We start from the raw sequence: 19982 nt of genomic DNA, 5'->3' as shown, positions 1-19982 counted from the left end.
TTTGAAAACATTAAAGAATTTGTGTCAAAACCAGTGTTAGTGCCGTATTTGGAATGTTAATGTAGCATTCTAAATTCTTTGAAGTCCTGTTTCTGGTAAGATGGAAAACTGGTTGTTAGGATCAATTGAAACTACTACAAATAAAAAATAAATGCAAATATGATTAAAAGTGTAGAGGAACTGACATATATAAAGAATAACCAGGCTAACATATAGGTGTAATCTGGACCGTGGGCATTGCTATGAAGCCCAGGGCTCACCCTAAGAGCTACAACCTCAGGATAAGGGCACGCCAGCTGTAGACTTGTCCCATCTTCTCCTACCCCTATCTGGCTACAAGAAAAGTTGCCTTGACACTGAGGGAGGGGATTTGCAGAATCTCTGAGAAGATATTACCAGAAGCCAGATCTCACACAGATTTGCATCCCAAATTCACAGAACTTGGGTGATCAAGAAAACTTCAGGCTATGAATTTAGTTTAAAAATTACCCAATATGACAGTGTCTCAGGTGACTGGAAAGGCAAAAGAAAACACATCATCTCTGGAGAAAGGTTTCAAAGAAGTCTCAAAAATAATTTTTCAAGGTTGATGAATAACAGTCCAAAATACCCAAGCACACAAGGAAGCAAATGACTAAAGAAAGAATAAGCAATAAAAACACACAACAATAAAACCCCCAAAATATTAAGGTATTTCAATTATTGAGCTTAGATTATAAAAACAACTATGATACTATGTATAAAGATATAAAGAACAAGTTTGAAAATATATCTGGGGAATAAAAGATGATTTAAAAAACAGTAAATTTGAAAAAGAAGCAAATTGAATTTTTATAAGTGGGAAATACAGTAACTAAAATTAAGGGGTAAATGGATAGACTTAACAGCATTGTAAACATAGCAAAAGAGAAAATTAATGAGCTTGAAGATATGTCAGAAGAAATTACCCAGAAAGCAGCACAGAAACCAATAGATGAAAACTATGGAAAAGAGGTCAAAAGACACGGAGAATATGAGAAGTTTGAAGCATTAGAGTTTCAGAAGAAAAGAATTTGGAAAATGGAAAGGAGATTATATTTGAAGAGATAATAGCAGAGAATTTTCCAAAACTGATGAAAGATTTCAACACACAGATTCAGGAAGCTCAGCAAATCCTAAATACGATGAATAAAATATAATTCCACATGTCAACACAATGAAGTGAAATTATAAAACACCAAAGACAGAGAGAAAAATCTTAAAATTAGATTAAAAATGCAGATTACGTTTCAAGAAACACCCAAATAAACTAGAAAAGTAGTTGAGTTCTCTACAACAATGAACCCAGAATATAAATATAATATCTTTGGTTTTTTTTTTTTTTTTTAAGACAGAGTCTTGCTCTGTCACCCATGCTGGAGTGCAGTGGTGCAATCTTGGCTTACTGCAACTACCGCTTCCTGGGTTCAAGTGCTTCTCCTGCCTCAGTCTCCCAAGTAGCTTGGATTACAGGCAGGCGCCATGCCAAGCGAATTTACATATTCATCATGTTGGCCAGGCTGGTCTTGAACGCCTAATCTCAAGTGATCTGCCCGCGTTGGCCTCCCAAAGTGCTAGGATTACAGGCATGAGCCACCACACCTGGCGAAATATAATATCTTCTATGTTCTTCAAGGGAATAACTGACAATCTAGACTTCTACACCCAGAAAAAAAAAAGTAGTTTTTTTTTTTCAAAAGTGAAGGTAAAATAAAGATACTTCCAAACAACGAAAACTGAGAGTTTATCATTAGAGGACCTGTATTAGAGGAGCTGCTTTTCATTTTACTTCAGGCAAAATGAAAGAAATCCAGGTGGAAGGTCTGATATGCAAAAATAAAGACTTTTTTAGAAGTGGTAAATAATTAGGTGAATTTAAATGAAAATGACTATGTAGAACAATAATAATGATGACTGGATGGGCTAAAAAAGAAAAAATTAAAATGTATGGCAACAATAATATATAAGTGTGGGGGGCAGAATATAAATGGAATTAAAGTATACTACGGTCCTTGTATTATTTAGGAAGAAGCAAAAGTATGGTCAACTTTAGACAACTCTAATAAGTAAGCATGCTGTAATTTTTAGAGTAACCGTTAATACAACAGAAAACAGAATGCTTGACTGCCAATGAATGAGAAAGAAAAAATTAAATAATAAAAAGTAACCCAAAAGAAGGCAGAAAAGCCAGGTAAAAGGAATATATAGAATACAAAAAAAAAAAAAAAAAAATCAGTATAGATTTAAGCCCAAATTTATTGGTAATTTTTAAAAATATAAATGGACTAAACATCTAATTAAAAGACAAAGATTGTCATATTAGATGTTATAGGTTGAAATGTGCCCCTCAAAAACATATTGAAATCTCAGCCCTCAGTACCTGTGAATGTGACCTTATTTGAAAATACAGTCTCTGCAGATGGTCGACTTAAGATGAGGTCATAAGTCTGAGTCTTAATCCAATGTGACTTGTATCCTTATACAAAATGGAAATATGGATGGAGAGGCAGACACACACAGATGGAAGATGATGGGAAGACATGGGGAGTAAGCTATCTACAAGCCAAGGAAAGCCTGACACTATCAGAAGCTGGGAGAGAGACATGGAACAGATTCTTCCTTACAGACTCAGAAAGAACCAACACTACCTACACCTTGATCATGAACTTGTAGCTGCCAAAACTCTGAGACAATAAATTTCTGTTGTTTAAGTCACCTAGTTTGTTGCGTTTTGTTACATCAGCCATAGAAAATAAATGCACTCGATTTTTTTTTTTCAAGGTCTCACTCTGTCACTCAAGATATAGCACACTGGCACGATCATGACTTACTTCAGCTTTGAGTTCCTGGGCTCAAGCAATCCTTCCACCTTAGTCTCCCAAGTAGCTGGGACTACAGTTGTGCACCATCATAGTTGGCTAATTTATTTATTTTTTGTAGAGGCAGGGTCGTGCTATGTTGCCCAGGCTTGTCTCAAATTCTTAGGCTCAAGTGATCCTGCTGCCTAGCCTCCCAAAGTGCTGGAATTACAAGCATGAGCCATGATGCCCAGCCTAGATTTTTGCTTTTTCGATTATGTTCCCCTTCCTTTCCTTCCTTTCTGTTATGGACTGAATGTTTGTGTCCCTCCAAAATTCATATGTTGAAGTACTAACTCCCAGTGTGAAGGTATTTGGAGGTGGAGCCTTTGGGAGGTAATTAGGTTTAGATGGGGTCATGAGAGTGGGCTCCATGAAGAGATTCATGTTCTTTTTTTTTGTATATTTTTGAGACAGAGTCTCGCTCTGTCACCCAGGCTGGAGTGCAGTGGCACCATCCCAGCTCACTGCAACCTCCATCTCCCAGGTTTAAGCAATTCTCCTGCCTCAGCCTTCCATGTAGCTTGGATTACAGGCACCTGCCATCATACTAGGCTAATTTTTGTAGTTTTAGTAGAGACAGGGTTTCACCGTGTTGGCTAGGCTAGTCTCAAACTCCTGACCTCAAGTGATCTGCCTGCCTCAGCTTCCGAAGTGCTGGGGCTACAGAGGTGAGCCACCACGCCCAGCCGCATTGCCTGAATTTTTAAAATCAGAATTAGAAAAACAGGATGAAGAGAAAAATAAGCAATGAATGGATGATTCTTATTTTCTGGAAGTTTCTACTGAAACTTCCTGGCCAGGATTAGTGTTCTTAAAAGAAGAGGAAGAGAAGTCAGAGCACTTGCTCTCTCCGCCATGTGAGGACACAGTAAAAAGGCAGCCGTTGCCAAGACAGCCCTCACCAGAACTGAATCCTGCTGCACCTTGATCTTGGACTTTACAGCCTCCAGAACGATGACAAAATTATTTTCTATATTGAAGCCACCCAGACTATGGTATTTTGGTATGGCAGCCCAAGCTGACTAAGATAACTCCCCACCTCTATTTAAGGAAGACTAACTTTGTCCATGTCCCTGCCCATAGCTTTCCTTGTGGACACATTTCTCCTTGGAACTCACATTCTTTCTTCATACAAAACTCCCTTGGGGTTCTGAGGAGATGCTGCAGGGGAGCAAAGTTAGAAGAAATTGAATAACTCACCATGTTTAACCTCAAACTTTAGTCTAAAAACTTGCCTGCTGGAAATGCAAATTGGTTCCAATAACAAGAATCTTGTGGCCAGTGACCTAATTTCATTCCTAGGAGTCAGCCCGTAACTGGGTCTACTCATACCTTTTTCCTTCTGCACTTGGGGGAGATATTAAACACCCAAGAGATGGAAGGGCTGGTACCATTTGGCCTTGAGGTCAGCTTTGATCAATTCTGGGATTCTAATTAAATAATCATTGCACTAACACTTTCTTAGGAAAGTAAAATTACCCAAATAGAATAGATTGCCTTCATCACAGTGAAAGCAGAAGGAGATGCTTGGAGGTGGAAGTGGAATAGCCCACCCTTTCTTGTGCCTTTCAGAGACGCAAAAGAGGTGGGATAGGATTCGGATGCTGGGGCTTTCTCCCACCAACTCTTTGTTGGGTTCAGATGCTGGTCTGTATCCAGAGAGGGGCTGAGACTGGTGAGGAGGTGGAGAGGCCTCCTGCTCTGCCTGAGGTGGGAAGGAATGGTTTCATTTCCTCCTCACCGAAGGAACCCAAGAGAGGAGAGAGTGAAGCTAGTATTCCATGGGTACCAGGAGAGAGAAGGAAGAAAAAGAAAAACAAAAAAGTACTATCTGATATGGTTTCACTGTGTCCCCATCCAAATCTCATCTTGAATTGTAGCTCCTATAATTCCCACGTGTTGAGGAGGGACCCAGTGGGAGATAATTGAATCATGGGGTTGATTTTTCCCATATTGTTCTCATGGTAGTGAATAAGTCTCACCAGATCCGATAGTTTTTAAGGGGAAACCCCTTTTGCTTGACTCTCATTCTCTCTTGTCTGCCGCCATGTAAGACATACCTTTCGCCTTCCACCATGACTGTGAGGCCTCCCTGGTCACATGGAACTCTGAGTCCATTAAACCTCTTTTTCTTTATAAATTACCCAGTCTCAGATATCTCTTTATCAGCAGCACGAAAACAGACTAATATACTGTCCTTAAATAAAGAAGAATTCAGAAAAACACCTATCCATGAGAGTCATTTAACGGAAGCTGTCTGCTATGGCCTGCAATCCTAACAATCTTTAGTAGAAACCACACATTTCAAGAACTGCTTGGTGTGACTGGGTTTCTTACAGAAACTGGTGAGGGGGTCAAGTTCTGTGCATCAGTGGCAATGGGATCAAAACCGTCAGCCCAGCTGATGAGAGCGGGGACATGGACCATCCGGGTACCAGCATCCTGAGCCCAGCAGAACTCTGATCAGCCAGGGGCTGGAGCCAGCTTGTACTAGTCCATGAGAGAGGATTGTTACATCTTCAGGAGTATTGCAAGTGGATTGTTAAACACAGCCCTTATTAAAAATTATGAGGCGGAGCTTGCAGCGAGCTGAGATTGCACCATTGCACTCCAGTCTGGGCAACAGAGTGAGACTCTTGTCTCAAAAAAGATTTTAAAAATAAAAATTACAGTATATATACTTACAAGTTAATAAAGTTTGTAGGGAGTCTCTGAACCTGCTCTGGCTCAGGAGGCTGCCCCATTCACAAATCTTTTTTACTTAGTGAAACTAAACAAACAAACAAATAAAATGTTTGTTAAAAACAAAAGTAATAAATACTGACAACTCGTCACTTTCTAATTTTACGACTGCATCTGTATTTCCAAGGGTTTGCTGCTGTACATCTTTTCCCAAATCCATATTCAGGGACATCACATTGGTGGCTCAATATTGGCCATGAAGGGAATATTTACACCTTAGAATCTACAAAATGCTGTGAATTAGAGCTAGGCTTATTATTATGTTGATTTATAGACTTTAAAAAGTGATGGAGAAAATTCTAAAAATGCCAATTAAACTTAAAAGCATGTCATGTCTATAGCTGTTACACTGTGAATAGCACAAAAAAACTTAAATTCTTTTTTGTCTTCAAAAACTATTATCCAATCCAGGCACGGTGGCACATGCCTGTAGTCCCAGTTGCTTGGGAGGCTGAGGCAGAAGGACTGCTCGAGGCCAAGAGTTCAAGGTTGGCGGGGTACAGTCCTCACACCTATAATCCTAGCACTTTGGGAGGCCCAAGTGGGCGGATCACCTGAGGTCAGGAGTTCAAGACCAGCCTGGCCAACATGGTGAAACCCTGTCTCTACTAAAAATACAAAAATTAGCCAGGTGTGGTGGTGCACGCCTGTAATCCCAGCTACTCAGGAGGCTGAGGCAGGAGAATTGCTTGAACCTAGGAGGCGGAGGTTGCAGTGAGCCAAGATTGTGCCACTGCACTCCAGCCTGTGCGATAGTGTGAGACTCCGTGTCCAAAAAAAGAAAAAAAAAGGAGTTCAACGTTGCAGTGAGCTATGATCTCGCTCCTGAATAACCACTGCACTCCAGCCTGGGCAACATAGCATAATTAAACCCTATCCAAATGAAAAACAAAACTATCATCGAATTTAGCAAGGAAGTCATTCGCAATCTTGACTAACAAGGAAAACTCTGACATACAGCCTCACTGTTTACGCTCATTTAACATGAGTGAAATAACAACTAACATTCATGTCAGAGCTACGCTCAGAGTGCCGGCTGTAAAACATTTACCAGCCTACCACTGCCTCACATCCACCACTGAGCCTCAGCCCTGACCCCTGTTCCAGCCCTGGGTGCATGGGCATTGGGGGGTAGGCAACAGAAGACACAGGAGAGACAGTCCCTACCCTAGGTGCTGCACAATGTTCAACCCAAGGAAATGGCCCCCGCCTTGTGACTGTGTCATAATTTCCCCCACAGACCACAGACAGCAATCCATACCTACCATCAGCAAGAGAGGGGCCCTGGGAAGAGGCACAGGAATGGTATTAGGTAGCCACTCTTCCCATCTGTACCACTAAGCTATCTTTTTTTCTTTTTTTGAGACAGAGTCTCACCCTGTCACCAGGCTGGAGTGCAGTGGTGCGATCTCGGCTCACTGCAACCTCCGACTCCCTGGTTCAAGTGATTCTCCTGCCTCAGCCTCTCCTGACATGAGTAGCTGGAATTACTGACACGCGCCACCATGCCCAGCTAATTTTTGTATTTTTAGTAGAGACAGGGTTTCACCATGTTGTCCAGGATGGTCTCGATCTCCCGACCTCATGATCCACCCACCTCAGCCTCCCAAAGTGCTGAGATTACAGGCATGGGCCACCACGCCTGGCCTATTAAGCTGTCTTTAATGTCTGTAATACAACTCCAAGCAATACAACATCTGGACTGCCACAGAACCAGTGATGCCAGTTCAACAGTTCTAATGAAAACATGTTTAGAAAGAGGCTTTAAACAAATGTTGAGACAAACAAACAAAAACCCTTTCTACTTAAATTTGAATATTCTCTTACTTGAGATTTTTGTGAACTTGACTCTCTTGTTACACAGAGCAAAGAACCCCTACTTTTTCGGAAAAAAAAATAAGGAAGAGAGAACAAAACAATCCAAAGTACTGAAGGATTACAAAACATTGCATTTACTCATATTAATTAGAAAATTACCTTATCAAGTGAATTTTCCAGTTAACTAAGCCTGTCCTTTAGGTACTCAACAGTAGCTGCTAGCTGTTCCCAAATACCCATTCTCCTTTCTTCCTTTAATAATGGACTTCCTGAATTTTAGCTGATCACTCGGTAACGAGCACTGCATTTTCTAGCTTTCCTTGGAGCTATGGGTGGCCGAGTGACTAACTGCTGGCCTGGGGAATGCAAATTGTAATAGATGTGCGACTTCGAAAGTTGAGCCCTTCAAGGAGACAGGCGTGCCCTCTGCTAGCTCTGTGTTCCCATTCTGTTGTCTAAAACAGTGGGACAGTGGGACCTGGAGCAGCCATATTAGACCAGGAGGTAGAAACTGTGTGTTAACAATGGAAGACCTGGCAGGGCCTGGTGGCTCACACCTGTAACCAGCTCAGCGCTTTGGGAGGCTGAGGCAAGAGGATCTCTTGAGCCTAGGCATTCAAGACCAGTCTGGGGAACTCGGTGAGACTTCTTCTGCACAAAAAAAAAAAAAAAAAAGTAAGGCATGGTGGCGTGCATCTGTATTCCCCACAGCTCAGTTGCTTGACCCGGGAAGGTCGAGGCTACGTGAGCTGTGATAGTGCCACTGCACTCCAGCCTAGGTGACAAGCAACTATACAGGAACAGCCCGGGTCCCCACCCCACGGAGCCATCATACCAGCCTTCCCACACTTTAACATGAGGGAGAAATTAGCTTCTTTTTTCTTTAAAGCCACTATTATTTGGCCCTTGTAACAGCAGCTGAATTTGTATCCCGAATGACACAATTACCCACATTTTAAGTCATTTTGTTGTTAACATTTCAAGGATGATATCCTTTCTAGAACATGCCACACCTTTCTTAACTCATTAAACAGAGCAGACAGAACATTGTTTACTCTTTTTTAACTTGAGAAGCCTAATTGCTGTTCTGAACAATAATACAAGGCGATGGCTGAGGAGTGGAGGGCTGCTGCCTCCTGTGGGCTTGGTTCATTTATGCCTAAGTCTTGCAGTTTTTCTGCAGTTCTTTCCTCTCACTCTCAAACTATCAAGGATCAAATAAGAAATACACATAAAATTCTTCCCCCTGGAACCTCAAACGTAAAAGTATTCAATAAATATTTTGTTTGATTATGATTGCTATTAGTATTATTATTACTTTGTATTGGGGACAAACAGCTATTTTTCAAAACTCAGCACTTGTTTCTTCTGCTTAAATAAAAATCCCAACCAGGAAGACACAGAAGATTGAAATCCCACTATTAGAGTCATTATAACCAGCTGCCTCAACAGAATGGAAACTACGATTTGTTCTTAGTGCGGCCCCTCTCTGTTTCTTTAAAAATACCTTGGTGGTCTTTTTGGTCATGAAATGTAAGGAAAATCTACCTATTGATCTTGGGGAGTCTCTGAACTAAGGACCTCAACCAATAGCAGATGTTTCAAATGGAGAGGTAAATGCTCTCTTTGATAATGAACAAGGCTATTTTCATGGTAGTCAGAGTATGGCTCTTTATAGAACATACGATGTTCAGAGGTTTTGCTTTCTTTGACCAGGGCAAGAAGCGGGCAGTAGCACCATAAAATGTGATACTCTTCCAGCTGTGAGCCTGCCCCAGCCATGTGGCTGCAAGCCTGGGGCCAAGAGGGAGATGGCCAGATGGGCCCTGGGAGGGGGCCTGAACTATGAACTCTAGAGCATTGATACCTGACCACCAGTGTAACCCTCCCTTATCTGCCTGCAATTCACTCATGTTATCCTCAAGACTCAGGAAGCAGTTAAGTGTCACAGCCTGTGTTACATGTTCTTGGGTCTTGAAGGGAGGTCTTGGACAAGAGAGAGTTCCCACATGTGCACAGAGGTGATTGACAGAGCAGCTGGGGCAGCACCAGGCAAGAAGTGACAAATGTCAACCAGTATAGACTTGTTACACGGTCAACACAATGAGGCGTCCTCAGAATCTCTTGGAGAAGAGCCTGCCAAAGACTCAGAAACATACTATTTCATTATGATGCTATTATTAACATCAATATATCATTGTAATAATGTTATTGATATGATAAAATTATGTTATGTCTTATTTTATAAGATTGATATTATTGTATTATTTCTCTCTTGTTAGTATATTATCATCTCATTACAAAAGTAATTATTATTCTCCCAGTGTCCAGCTGTGTATAGAGTCTTCTCCTCCAAAATACCTTCCCCTTCAAATCTAAGGCTACTAACTAGCTGTAATTGAGCTTGCAAGAAACATGTTAACAAAAAATGTAAACAAATTCTGATGGAAGGCCTGGAAGCATTTTCTTAGCAATGAAATACAAGATCTTTAAAAGTTAGACCAAGTAATATCTTACTTTGCTTGGTCAGGATTTTTTTTAACAACTTCTGGCTCCCCAACTGTGTCCCAGATAGTTAAAATTGTCAAAGTAGTGGCCATTTGGCAAATGGAGTGAAACTGTACAATTTCTGAGTGGCTCCTTCACAATTAAAGTCCTGTCATTAATGGTAAAATGGGGTGTCCAGGTCTAGGAAATTGTCAAAATAAAACTGGGGAGATTAACAGGTTGCCAATTTTATTTTGCCAACAAAGAACATTTTTTAAAATTACTAAACACTATTAACATACAACATTAATAAAATAAAACATTTTACCGCCAAGATAATAGGAAGCAGATATTTCAGAATAAAGGGTCATCGTTTAAGAGGAATCATTGGAACTTTATGAAGACTTTCAAATGGCTATTGTTTTTCTTATGTCACCACGGATGGGTGGGAACTTCACGCAGACTGCCACCTGGTTTGGAACCATTATTCTAGAACATTAAGCCCATATCTTGGGAAGCTGTCTGGGAGTTGTTGCCTAAAATTATTTCCATACATTTTCCTAAATATATGGGAAGTGGATTCAAGGAAGAGCGGTGGTCTACTTCCCACAAGAGAAATTCTATGAGGAATCGGGAAGAGACTGCCTGCTTTGGGCAGAGCCCTGTATTATCAGCCAACCAACCCCAAAGATTTCTTCCTGATCTGAGTTGTCTCTGAGTGTCACCAGCACTGGAAACTACCCTTCTGAGGAGACAGGAAAAATTGGGAAATCAGGTTCATTTCATGGAATGAATTTTTAATCCTTCCTGGCCCCGGGAATGCTGAGTCTGTTGGTAATTTTCATTCTTGGGTCACAGGCCCCAGGAGAGTGGGAGAAAGGCCAAATAGGAGAGAGAAGTCTTCAGTATGTTTCTTCGGATCCTGGATTTACTCCCTGGATCTATAAACAGAAAGGCCGCCCTGCTCCAGCCCTCCAGATGCAATTCCCAGAAGCCAGCAACTGCACAGGTAGCTGAGGGGGTGAGACTGGTGCTACGCCGGTTTCAGAGACAGTTCTAAAGCTGGCATGCACATGAAAGAAAGGAGATTCTTGTTGTTAGAAAAACAACCAGTGAGAGAAAACTTTACCTCATGAGATAGCTGAGTAAAAGCTTCTTTTACTAAAACCAATGACCCCAAACTAACTTGGAGGAGCCTTCCTCCCACCTACTGATTTTATTTTCCCGCATTTTATTTCCAGAATTTTATTTTCCAGCATTTGGAAGAACTATGGAGAACCAAAGGGATAAAGGTTGAATTCATTACCAACTCTTCCAGAAGCTCTTTCTACTGACCTGAAATAATTTCCATATATTTTCCTAAATATATGGGAGTTAATTGCCAATTTGCATTCTGGTTTCAGTATTCAGATCTCAAGATGGAAACATAAGCCTTTATTTCACGAAAAATAGATGAAGGAAAACTTCTGAAGCTCATTTTCTAATGCCCAAAAGGTTTGTGAAGAACAAGTGTAACATTTTTTTCCTCTCTAGTAGCCTATTCAAAAACATCTTAGAGAAGCAGCCCTCCCTTGGGTTTGAGCTGGTTTATGATTGTGGTTACATCAGAGGATTTATTCTCCATCCTAGCCTCTCCAAGTCACTGCTAATTCTTAAAAGGGTCACGGGAATATAGTTTTGCCTGATATGCCTCCTTGTAGCCAAACTTGATGTCAGCACCTTTTAGGCGTGGGAAACTAGGAATTAACACGCTGAATTTTCATTATGACTCTCTGTGTTGAGGTTCTATTTGGGAAGACTTTCCCATGTCCTTTGACACTGGCCTGCTCGCATTATTAATTTAAATGTCTCAGGAACATCATCTGCTCCTGCTAAAATAAATGACAAATGAGTTCTGGAAAGTGGCTTCAAGATTTACCCTAGTAGGAACAGTCAGGGAAAAGCTCAGTGTCTGAAACACTAATTTAGATGCAAGGTTTAATAATGTGTGTTTAGCGATGACCCTAAAATCTGCTCGCTCACAACTTTCCCCATCTGGTGTAATTTGCTTTCTCCACTTGGAAAAATGCACACGACAGCATGCATTATGTGCCGTGTTGTAACAATGAGACCTCGTCCGTCACATGCTTCACCAAGGGAGGCTTATTTCTCATCCTGTCTCTACCAAGCTCCCAACCTCTAGTGACATTTTGCAGTGCAGGTCTGACCAAGTACCCATGCCCCAGCCCAATACCACTTTGGAGAAGGAGATGATGGAGCCGTACCTTGTACCCGGGTTTCCGCCCTCTTTTCTTTGGGATCTTCACTGCTGGTAAAGAGCCAGCTGAAGCAGAATAAAGGTTATGAACTGCCATCTTCATAGGTGTGGAGTGAAGTGAGGGTCGGCCTCGCTTTCTCCCCGGGATCCTCTGAGACTGCATTTCTGCTGGTGCCAGTCTTACAGAATGAGGTGACAAATCGCTCACAGGCAGAAGAGGTGCTAAGAATTAGTCCAGACACAAAGCAAAACAAAAACAGAAGTGTTTGTTTGGTTTGCAAGGCAAACATGATTCTATTTGGTGATTTTGGCGATACCTACCACTTATTGGAAGGGAAGACCAAATATGAAGGAGCTAGGTACCACTAGATGCATTTACTATGCTGTTGGGCCTCTGTGGGAAGTTAACTGGTGTAATTTTAAGGATGTTGAATTTCCATGGGGCAAGTGAAGTAGGGAAGATACTGGCTAGGCAAAGAAAACAATAGTTTCCCAGCTCCAAACACAGCTGATAATGTCACCAGCAACAAAATGACTTTGTTTGTATCTCAGTTTCCTCAGTTAGTTCAACTTTGAACTATTGTAACAATAATATTAAATAAACAAAGCCACTCTCTCATGTTCACTTGTATCTCTTTGGTTGAGTTATAAATTATCATGACCTCTTTTTCTCTTGAAAGAAATTTAAAAGAAATTTAAATTTATCAAATCAATTGTATGAAAGTTGACGATGTCCCTCTATCAAAATGTGGACAGAGATTTACATACAGATATATTCATTTTAGCATGATTTAGAATTGCAAAATTAAAATGGATGCAACCCAAATAATAAACAATAAGAGAATATGTAATATATCTGCAGAATAAAACAATCAACTAGTTAAAAGTCTTTAATGGCACTTTTTGGATAGCGTGATGTTGAATAAAAAAAGCATCACACATTAAAATGACCTCAACTATGCAAAAAATGTGTATGGTAAAAAAAGTGGAAGGAGACATGCTAAAATGCCACCAAGGCAAGGATGGCAAGACTATGGGTAATTTTTCAACATGCACAATCCTTTGTAAAGATACCCTACATACTACAATAATCTTAGCATGGCACTAAAAATATAAATAATAAGGCCAGACACGCCAAGCACACTGGCTCATGCCTGTAATCCCAGCACTTTGGGAAGCTGAGGCTCGTAGATCACTTGAGCCTAGGAGTTCGAGACTAGCCTGGACAACATAGCGAAACCCCATCTCTACTAAGAATACAAAAATTAGCTGGGCATGGTTGCCCACACCTGTAATCCCAGCTACTTGGGAGGCTGAGGCAGGAGAATTGCTTAAACCAGGGAGGCAGAGGTTGCAGTGAGCTGAGATCGCACCACTACGTACCAGCCTGGGTGACAGAGCAAGGTTGTCTCAAAAATAAATAAATAAATAAATAAACTTCTTAGGTAGAATTAATTGCCTAAACCTTGAAGCAAGAGGTAGTCGATCAAACTTGACTCAAACAACATAGTGGTCTCATGAGCTCAGGGATCAGACTTCCTGGAATGTTCAGGAATGTGATGAATGAGGCAGAACTTTAGACTTTGATTCAGGGATGATAAAATTCATTTTTAAGGATTAGTGGTACCTTACAGTGGAAATGAGAGGCTTCTGCCCAAAAGCCGGCAGAAGCAGATGGGGAAGATGATGGGCACAGTCCCTACACCCTGGCCTGGGCCTTGTCTACAAGGACAAGATTGCTCTGCTCAGCACAGAAAATATAAAATAGTGGAAGTTCTTAAAAACATGATGGGAAATATTGGGTATCCTTTATAGATTTAAGGTCACTTTGTTAATTTTCTGAATATGAACAGTATTCTATCAATCATCTTGATTGTTCTTTGAAATACCATAGGTAGTAAATAGAATTTTAAAGTATAAATTTATTTATTGAATGCACTGTTAAATAGAAAACAGTGCACTGTTAGACAGATAGACAAGGTGTTTTGGATATGAATTTTTTTTTCTGTTCTTGTGAGTTTAAGAAAAATACTCGATCTCATTGATTCTAAGAAGCATATTTTTCATACATTAACATCTCTGAAATCAGGGTGCACCCTACAGTATGTCAGAATTCCATAGGGAACATTTTTTTTTCTATCTTAGTAGAACATAATATAATGACAGGTGATATAACTAAAGGTATCTTAGAGTCAATCAGTTAGGATGAGGGACTATAAGCTCATTAACATGTAAACAAAAAAATCACCCTACTTCTAGACTTAGTGCCTATACTCCACAGTGCCAATAAATATGCAAAATATTTGTTTTCAAAAAAGAGGCTACTAAAAACATTGAAGAACCACCAAATTTATTGAATAAGATTTTCGCTATGTGAAAGTTGATCTGAGTCTAATTTTGAACTATTCTCATCAAGTTTCTGTGTCTTCCTTATTATCTCTATAGACTTTAAACTCAGGAATTATATTTTCCTAGTTTAGGACATGCTTCTCTACTTTACTACTTTGTCTTTACTGAGGAGTAAAGACAACTTATCCAGTAACATCAATATCCGAAGTCAACAAGAGAAAAATCATGATCAACTTGGGCGCAGTGGCTCACACCTGTAATCCCAGCACATTGGGAGGCCAAGGTGGGCGGATCGTCTGAGGTCAGGAGTTCGAAACCAGCCTGGCCAACAGGCTGGTAAAATCCAAAAACAAGCCAGGTATGGTGGCATGGACCTGTAGTGCCAGCTATTCGGGAGGGTGATGTTCGAGAACCTCTTGAGCCCGGGAGGCAGAGGTAGCAGTGAGCCGAGATCACACCACTGCACTCTGGCCTGGGAGACAGAGTGAGACCCTATCTCAAAAAAAAAAAGAAAGGAAGAAAGGAAGAAATAAAGGAAGAAAGGAAGAAGAAAAGAGAAGAAAAGGAAAGAAAAAAGAAAGAAAGAGAGAGAGAAAGAAAAGAAAGAAAAAGAAAGAAAGAAAGAAAGAAAGAAAGAAAGAAAGAAAGAAAGAAAGAAAGAAAGAAAGAAAGAAAGAAAGAAAGAAAGAAAGAAAGAAAGAAAGAAAACCCACAATCAGAGAAGGCATCACATCTCTTTTCTCTCTTGTGGAAAAGGTAGTCCTCTTGAAAGATAAATTGACTGCAATTCTTTCCTGGTGAGTTGTAATGCTCTGAGATGCTTCCTCACAAACTCTCCTGATAAATAGCGTTTGAAGAGTAAAAGAGGGGTAACCAATTAACTAGCCCCAATATCCTAAGAATTTTTATCATTCAAATTAAACTTTTTACAAAAATTCCTCAATAACTCAATTTTTTCTTTGGAAAAAAGTCCTCTTTTAAGCTGGGTTTTCCATTGTTCTGCTTCCCTGTCGCTATTGTGAGGGAAAAACAGGACTTGGGTTGCTTTCTACTTCTTGCCTTCCACAGCAGCACACTCATTCTAGAGAGCATGAAGGAGCTTTCCAGGCAACTACATCTCAGAAATACATTTTACGCTAATGGAGCAACAATGAACCGGGATTGGTGGAATGCTAGGTACCACAGCAACTGGGGAGATATTTGGAGCTAGGAAGTCTTCCCACAGTCTTTTCAATTCAGGAAGATATTTTTCCCTAACTGCTTGTTGCAAGTAAGTACAATTTTAAGGAACAAGTGAGAAGACTCTTAAAAATTGAAGAGGTCATTTTAACCACAGGGGATTCTCTAAATGTCTCCTTGATATAAATTTGAGGGGTTTAGAGGAAAGCACTTTTAAAGTGGCTTTTCAATAACAGACCCAGACACTTTGGAAAAGATGATAGCCAAAGTGCAGGTACCCCAAAATATCCCTTTCCAAAACTAAGACATGAACAAAAAAAGTAAAAATAACAAAGCTCAATACTGAAAATAAGGAAGAGTCTCAGTCTTGGAATGCAATGGAAATAAGACCAGTGAGATTTTTAAAAGGGAGAACATGGCTGCGGCAGATGAGCAATGAAAATTTATCATGTTTAAAGAAAAGCTCAAAAGTAATTTCAAAACAAAAATACTCAAAGGTATATTAATAGACTGTCTTCCAGAATGAAGAGACCCTCTGAGTCTTAAGAAAATTTATTTCAAAAATTGTCTGGGTGGGGTGGCTCACACCTGTAATCCCAGCACTTTGGGAGGCCGAGGTGGGCGGATCACCTGAGGTCAGGAGTTCGAGACCAGCCTGGCCAACGTGGGGAAACCCCATCTCTACCAAAAATACAAAAAATTAGCTGGGCACGGTGGCAGGTGCCTGTAATCCCAACTACTAGGGAGGCTGAGGCAGGTTGCAGTGAGCTAAGATCGTGCCACTGCACTCCAGCCTGGGTGTGACAGAGTGAGACTCCATCTCAAAAAAAGAAAGAAAAGGAAAAAGAAGAACAAAAACTTATTTAAAATGAATAACAACAAATCAACACTCACAGGAAAACATCTATAAGCATTTAGGCAGGATAAACAGGTCATTTACTGTGGTAAGAATAAACAGGCGAGTTCACTTCAGCACCATCAGCCAGAAGATAATGGAGTCATCGTGGTGGCATTTTTTCCCAGTTATTTATAGTTGTTGACACACTTGCACCCACCACAGGGCCTTTGCGTTTGCAGTTCCCTTTGCCTGGAATGCTCTTTCTTCCCCCTCCGGTCCATGCCTCTCCTTCCTCAGTTAACTCAAGGAAGCTTTCTCTGACCCCACTAGGGTTTCCTGAGCTTAGAGTTCCTCAACTGAGACACAAACCCACTGCATGTGCAGTATCCACCAGGGAGCTTGGACAGGGAGAGCCCATGGGAACATGAAGCTTATGTGACTTGCTGTGCCTCTGACCTAGGAGCTATCTGTCTCTGCCATCATCCGTGACACCAGGGCCGGCTAATTTGTTTGCTGTCAGAGAGGGTAAAATCTCTGACCCTTCACAGTTCTTCATATAGATTTCATAAGAAGTAGAAAGATTCCAATGAAAGAAATAATATGTCTTAAAATTTTGCTAATGTCCTTAAATAAGATTTGAATGAATAAGATCATTTTATTTTGGGACAGATGGGTATTTTTAAAATATAATTTTCACCTAAACTATTCTACAAATTAAATGCAATCACATTAAAACTCCAAACTGACTTTAGAAAAAGAAGGGCAAAACAAAGTCCAGTGAGGAAGATTTGCCCTCCTAGTTATTAAAATATAGTATAAAACTCCAACAATGGGCCGGGCGCAGTGGCTCAAGCCTGTAATCACAGCACTTCGGGAGGCCAAGACGGGCGGATCACGAGGTCAGGAGATCGAGACCATCCTGGCTAACACGGTGAAACCCCGTCTCTACTAAAAAATATAAAAATCTAGCCGGGGAGGTGGCAGGCGCCTGTAGTCCCAGCTACTCGGGAGGCTGAGGCAGGAGAATGGCGTAAACCTGGGAGGCGGAGCTTGCAGTGAGCTGAGATCTGGCCACTACACCCCAGCCCGGGTGACAGAACGAGACTCTGTTCCAAAAAAAAAAAAAAACTCCAACAATGGCAGCAGTATGGTATAGGAGTAGCAATTGGGTCAATGGAAAAGTTAGTCCAGAAATTAAATATATATTAAATTTCCATTAAAAAATTTAGGAACATTTCACATCAAGACAGGAAAGCGCAATAAATGATTTATAGACAACTGGCATTTAGAAACAAATAAAATTTTACCTATATTTTAACAAAATCTTTTTAGAAATTTCCAACACTTAAATATACTTAAAAAAAAGAAACATTAAAAAGTACTAAAGACAATATAAGTCAACATCTGTATGTTCTCGAAATGGGGATGAGCTTTCTAAGTACTGGATATTAGAAAACTTGGGAAGCAGAACTAGAAAGACTGATAGACATGACCACGTAAAACTCAAATACTTTCATAAAGCAAATGTAAAATCATAAAAAAGATTGAAAATAAAGCTAAGGAAACTATTTGCTACATATGGGAACAACAAAAGATTAATACAAAGAACTGCTTCAGATTATAAAAATACTAGGTTGGTGCAGAAGTAGTCGCAGTTTTTACCATTGAAACTAATGGCAAAAACTGCAGTTACTTTTGCACCAACCCAATAAACGTGAAACTCACTCCCTCAACACATACAACAGAAAAATGGGCAAAGGATACAAAAAGACAAGAAGGAAAGAAGGAAGGAAGGAAAGAGGTGAATTCTTACAAGGAAAGATTCTGCACTTTATTGCCAACTCTCCCAAAAAGTAAGTTGAGGTATCATTTGTCGATTGCCAGACTGATAAATGTTTAAAACCCTGACAATACTTATGTTGGTGAGGGGCTGATGCAATGGGCACTCTCATTGATTGTTTGCAAGGGTACAAATTGGCTAGCCTTTCTGGAGGACAATTAGAAAACCACGTAAACATTTACACCGTCACACCTCCTAATCCAACTGTATCACTCCTGAGGATTTATCCTAAAAAAAGAATCTGAGAAGAGCACAAAGATATATAGCCAAGGATATTCTTTAAAGCATTCTTTACAATAGTGAAATACTGAGAGCAATCAAAATGTCCCTCAAAACAACCGTGGTTTAGCACATTTCACATTCATAAAATGAAATATTTGTGTATATATATGTGCATATGCATGCATATATGAAGATTGCAAGATAGCATGTATACTTTGATTCTCTACATATATATTATATATATAGATAAAGATAAATCTGCACATGTTTAAGCATAAAAAGGTCTGCGTAAAGTAATCATCAAAAGGCTAATGACAATTGTGTCTGGGCAGGAAAATACTAGAAGATGCTCTTTCTATCCTGTTTGTACCCTTTTGCATTGTCAGAATGTTTTTCTTTTTTTTTTTGAGATGGAGTCTCGTTGTGTTGCCAGGCTTGAGTGCAGTGGCACAATCTCGGCTCACCACAACCTCCGCCTCTCGGGTTCAAGCAATTCTCCTGCCTCAGCCTCCCAAATAGCTAGGATTACAGGCGCCGGTCATCATGCCTGGCTAATTTTTGTATTTTCACTAGAGACAGGGTTTCACCATGTTTACCAGACTGGTCTTGAACTCCTGACCTTGTGATCTGCCCGCCTCGGCCTCCCAAAGTGCTGGGATTATAGGCGTGAACCGCCACTCCCAGTCACCTTGTCTGAATTTTTAAAATCAGAATTAGAAAAATAGGATAAAGAGACAAATAAGCAATGAATGGATAATTCTTATTTTCTGAAAGTTTCTACGGAAAATTTTTGCTTCGTGGAGTGGCCTTTTGTTTTCTAACAGTTTTTGTTCTTGAGCCACAGAACTTCAGTGGCCACTATGTTAACGCTGCAAATAAAAGTAACAAAAAGGCAAAAAGGTCTTTATCAATCAGCAAAAATATCAGAAAAGGTTGTTCCAGAGCTAAGAAGCACATCCATAAACAGATGACGGACAGAGGTGTTTCGCTGGACCCGGGAAGAAGCAGCTTGCCACTGTCACCCTCCTTGACACCATTTCCCCCTCCTTGACACCACCTCCCCACAGGTGGCAACTGGGCCACTGCCCTTTTCCCAGATTCCCCATCTCCAAAGACCTTCAAAGACCTCAAATGCTGTCCAAATATATTCTATCCATAGATACATAATTTAACACATCCAAATACATAAATCAGGCCGGGTACAGTGGCTCACACTTGTCATCCCAGCACTTTGGGAGGCTGAGGCAGGTGGATCACTTGAGGTCAGGAGTTCGAGACCAGCCTGGCCAACATGGTGAAACTCCCATCTCTAATAAAAATACAAAAATTCGCCAGGCATAGTAGCATATGCCTGTAGTCCCAGCTACTTGG

The 19982-nt window shown here is 40.5% G+C and overlaps 1 protein-coding gene across 27 annotated transcripts in view; it reads right to left on the bottom strand.

Moving 5' to 3' along the window:
• Window positions 1-19982, bottom strand: part of SCML4 (Scm polycomb group protein like 4) — a 118832-nt gene that overhangs the window by 54559 nt on the left and 44291 nt on the right. For 24 of the 27 annotated variants that reach the window (XR_013416280.1, XR_013416279.1, XR_013416283.1 and 21 more), the window contains one exon: window positions 12191-12405. The exons of the other annotated variants lie outside the window; for them this stretch is intronic. Coding sequence is in view for 18 of the 24 variants with exons in the window: in XM_077999632.1 (XP_077855758.1) it covers window positions 12191-12405 (215 nt within the window). In the remaining 6 variants the exon portion in view is untranslated. The remainder of the gene's footprint in view (window positions 1-12190; window positions 12406-19982) is intronic. 27 annotated transcript variants of the gene reach the window in all.

This window comes from Macaca mulatta, chromosome 4 (assembly GCF_049350105.2).
Source record: "Macaca mulatta isolate MMU2019108-1 chromosome 4, T2T-MMU8v2.0, whole genome shotgun sequence".
In the NCBI taxonomy this organism is placed as follows: domain Eukaryota; kingdom Metazoa; phylum Chordata; class Mammalia; order Primates; family Cercopithecidae; genus Macaca; species Macaca mulatta.
Note: the sequence above shows the minus strand (reverse complement) of the source record. Positions and strands in the feature narration are given on the sequence as shown.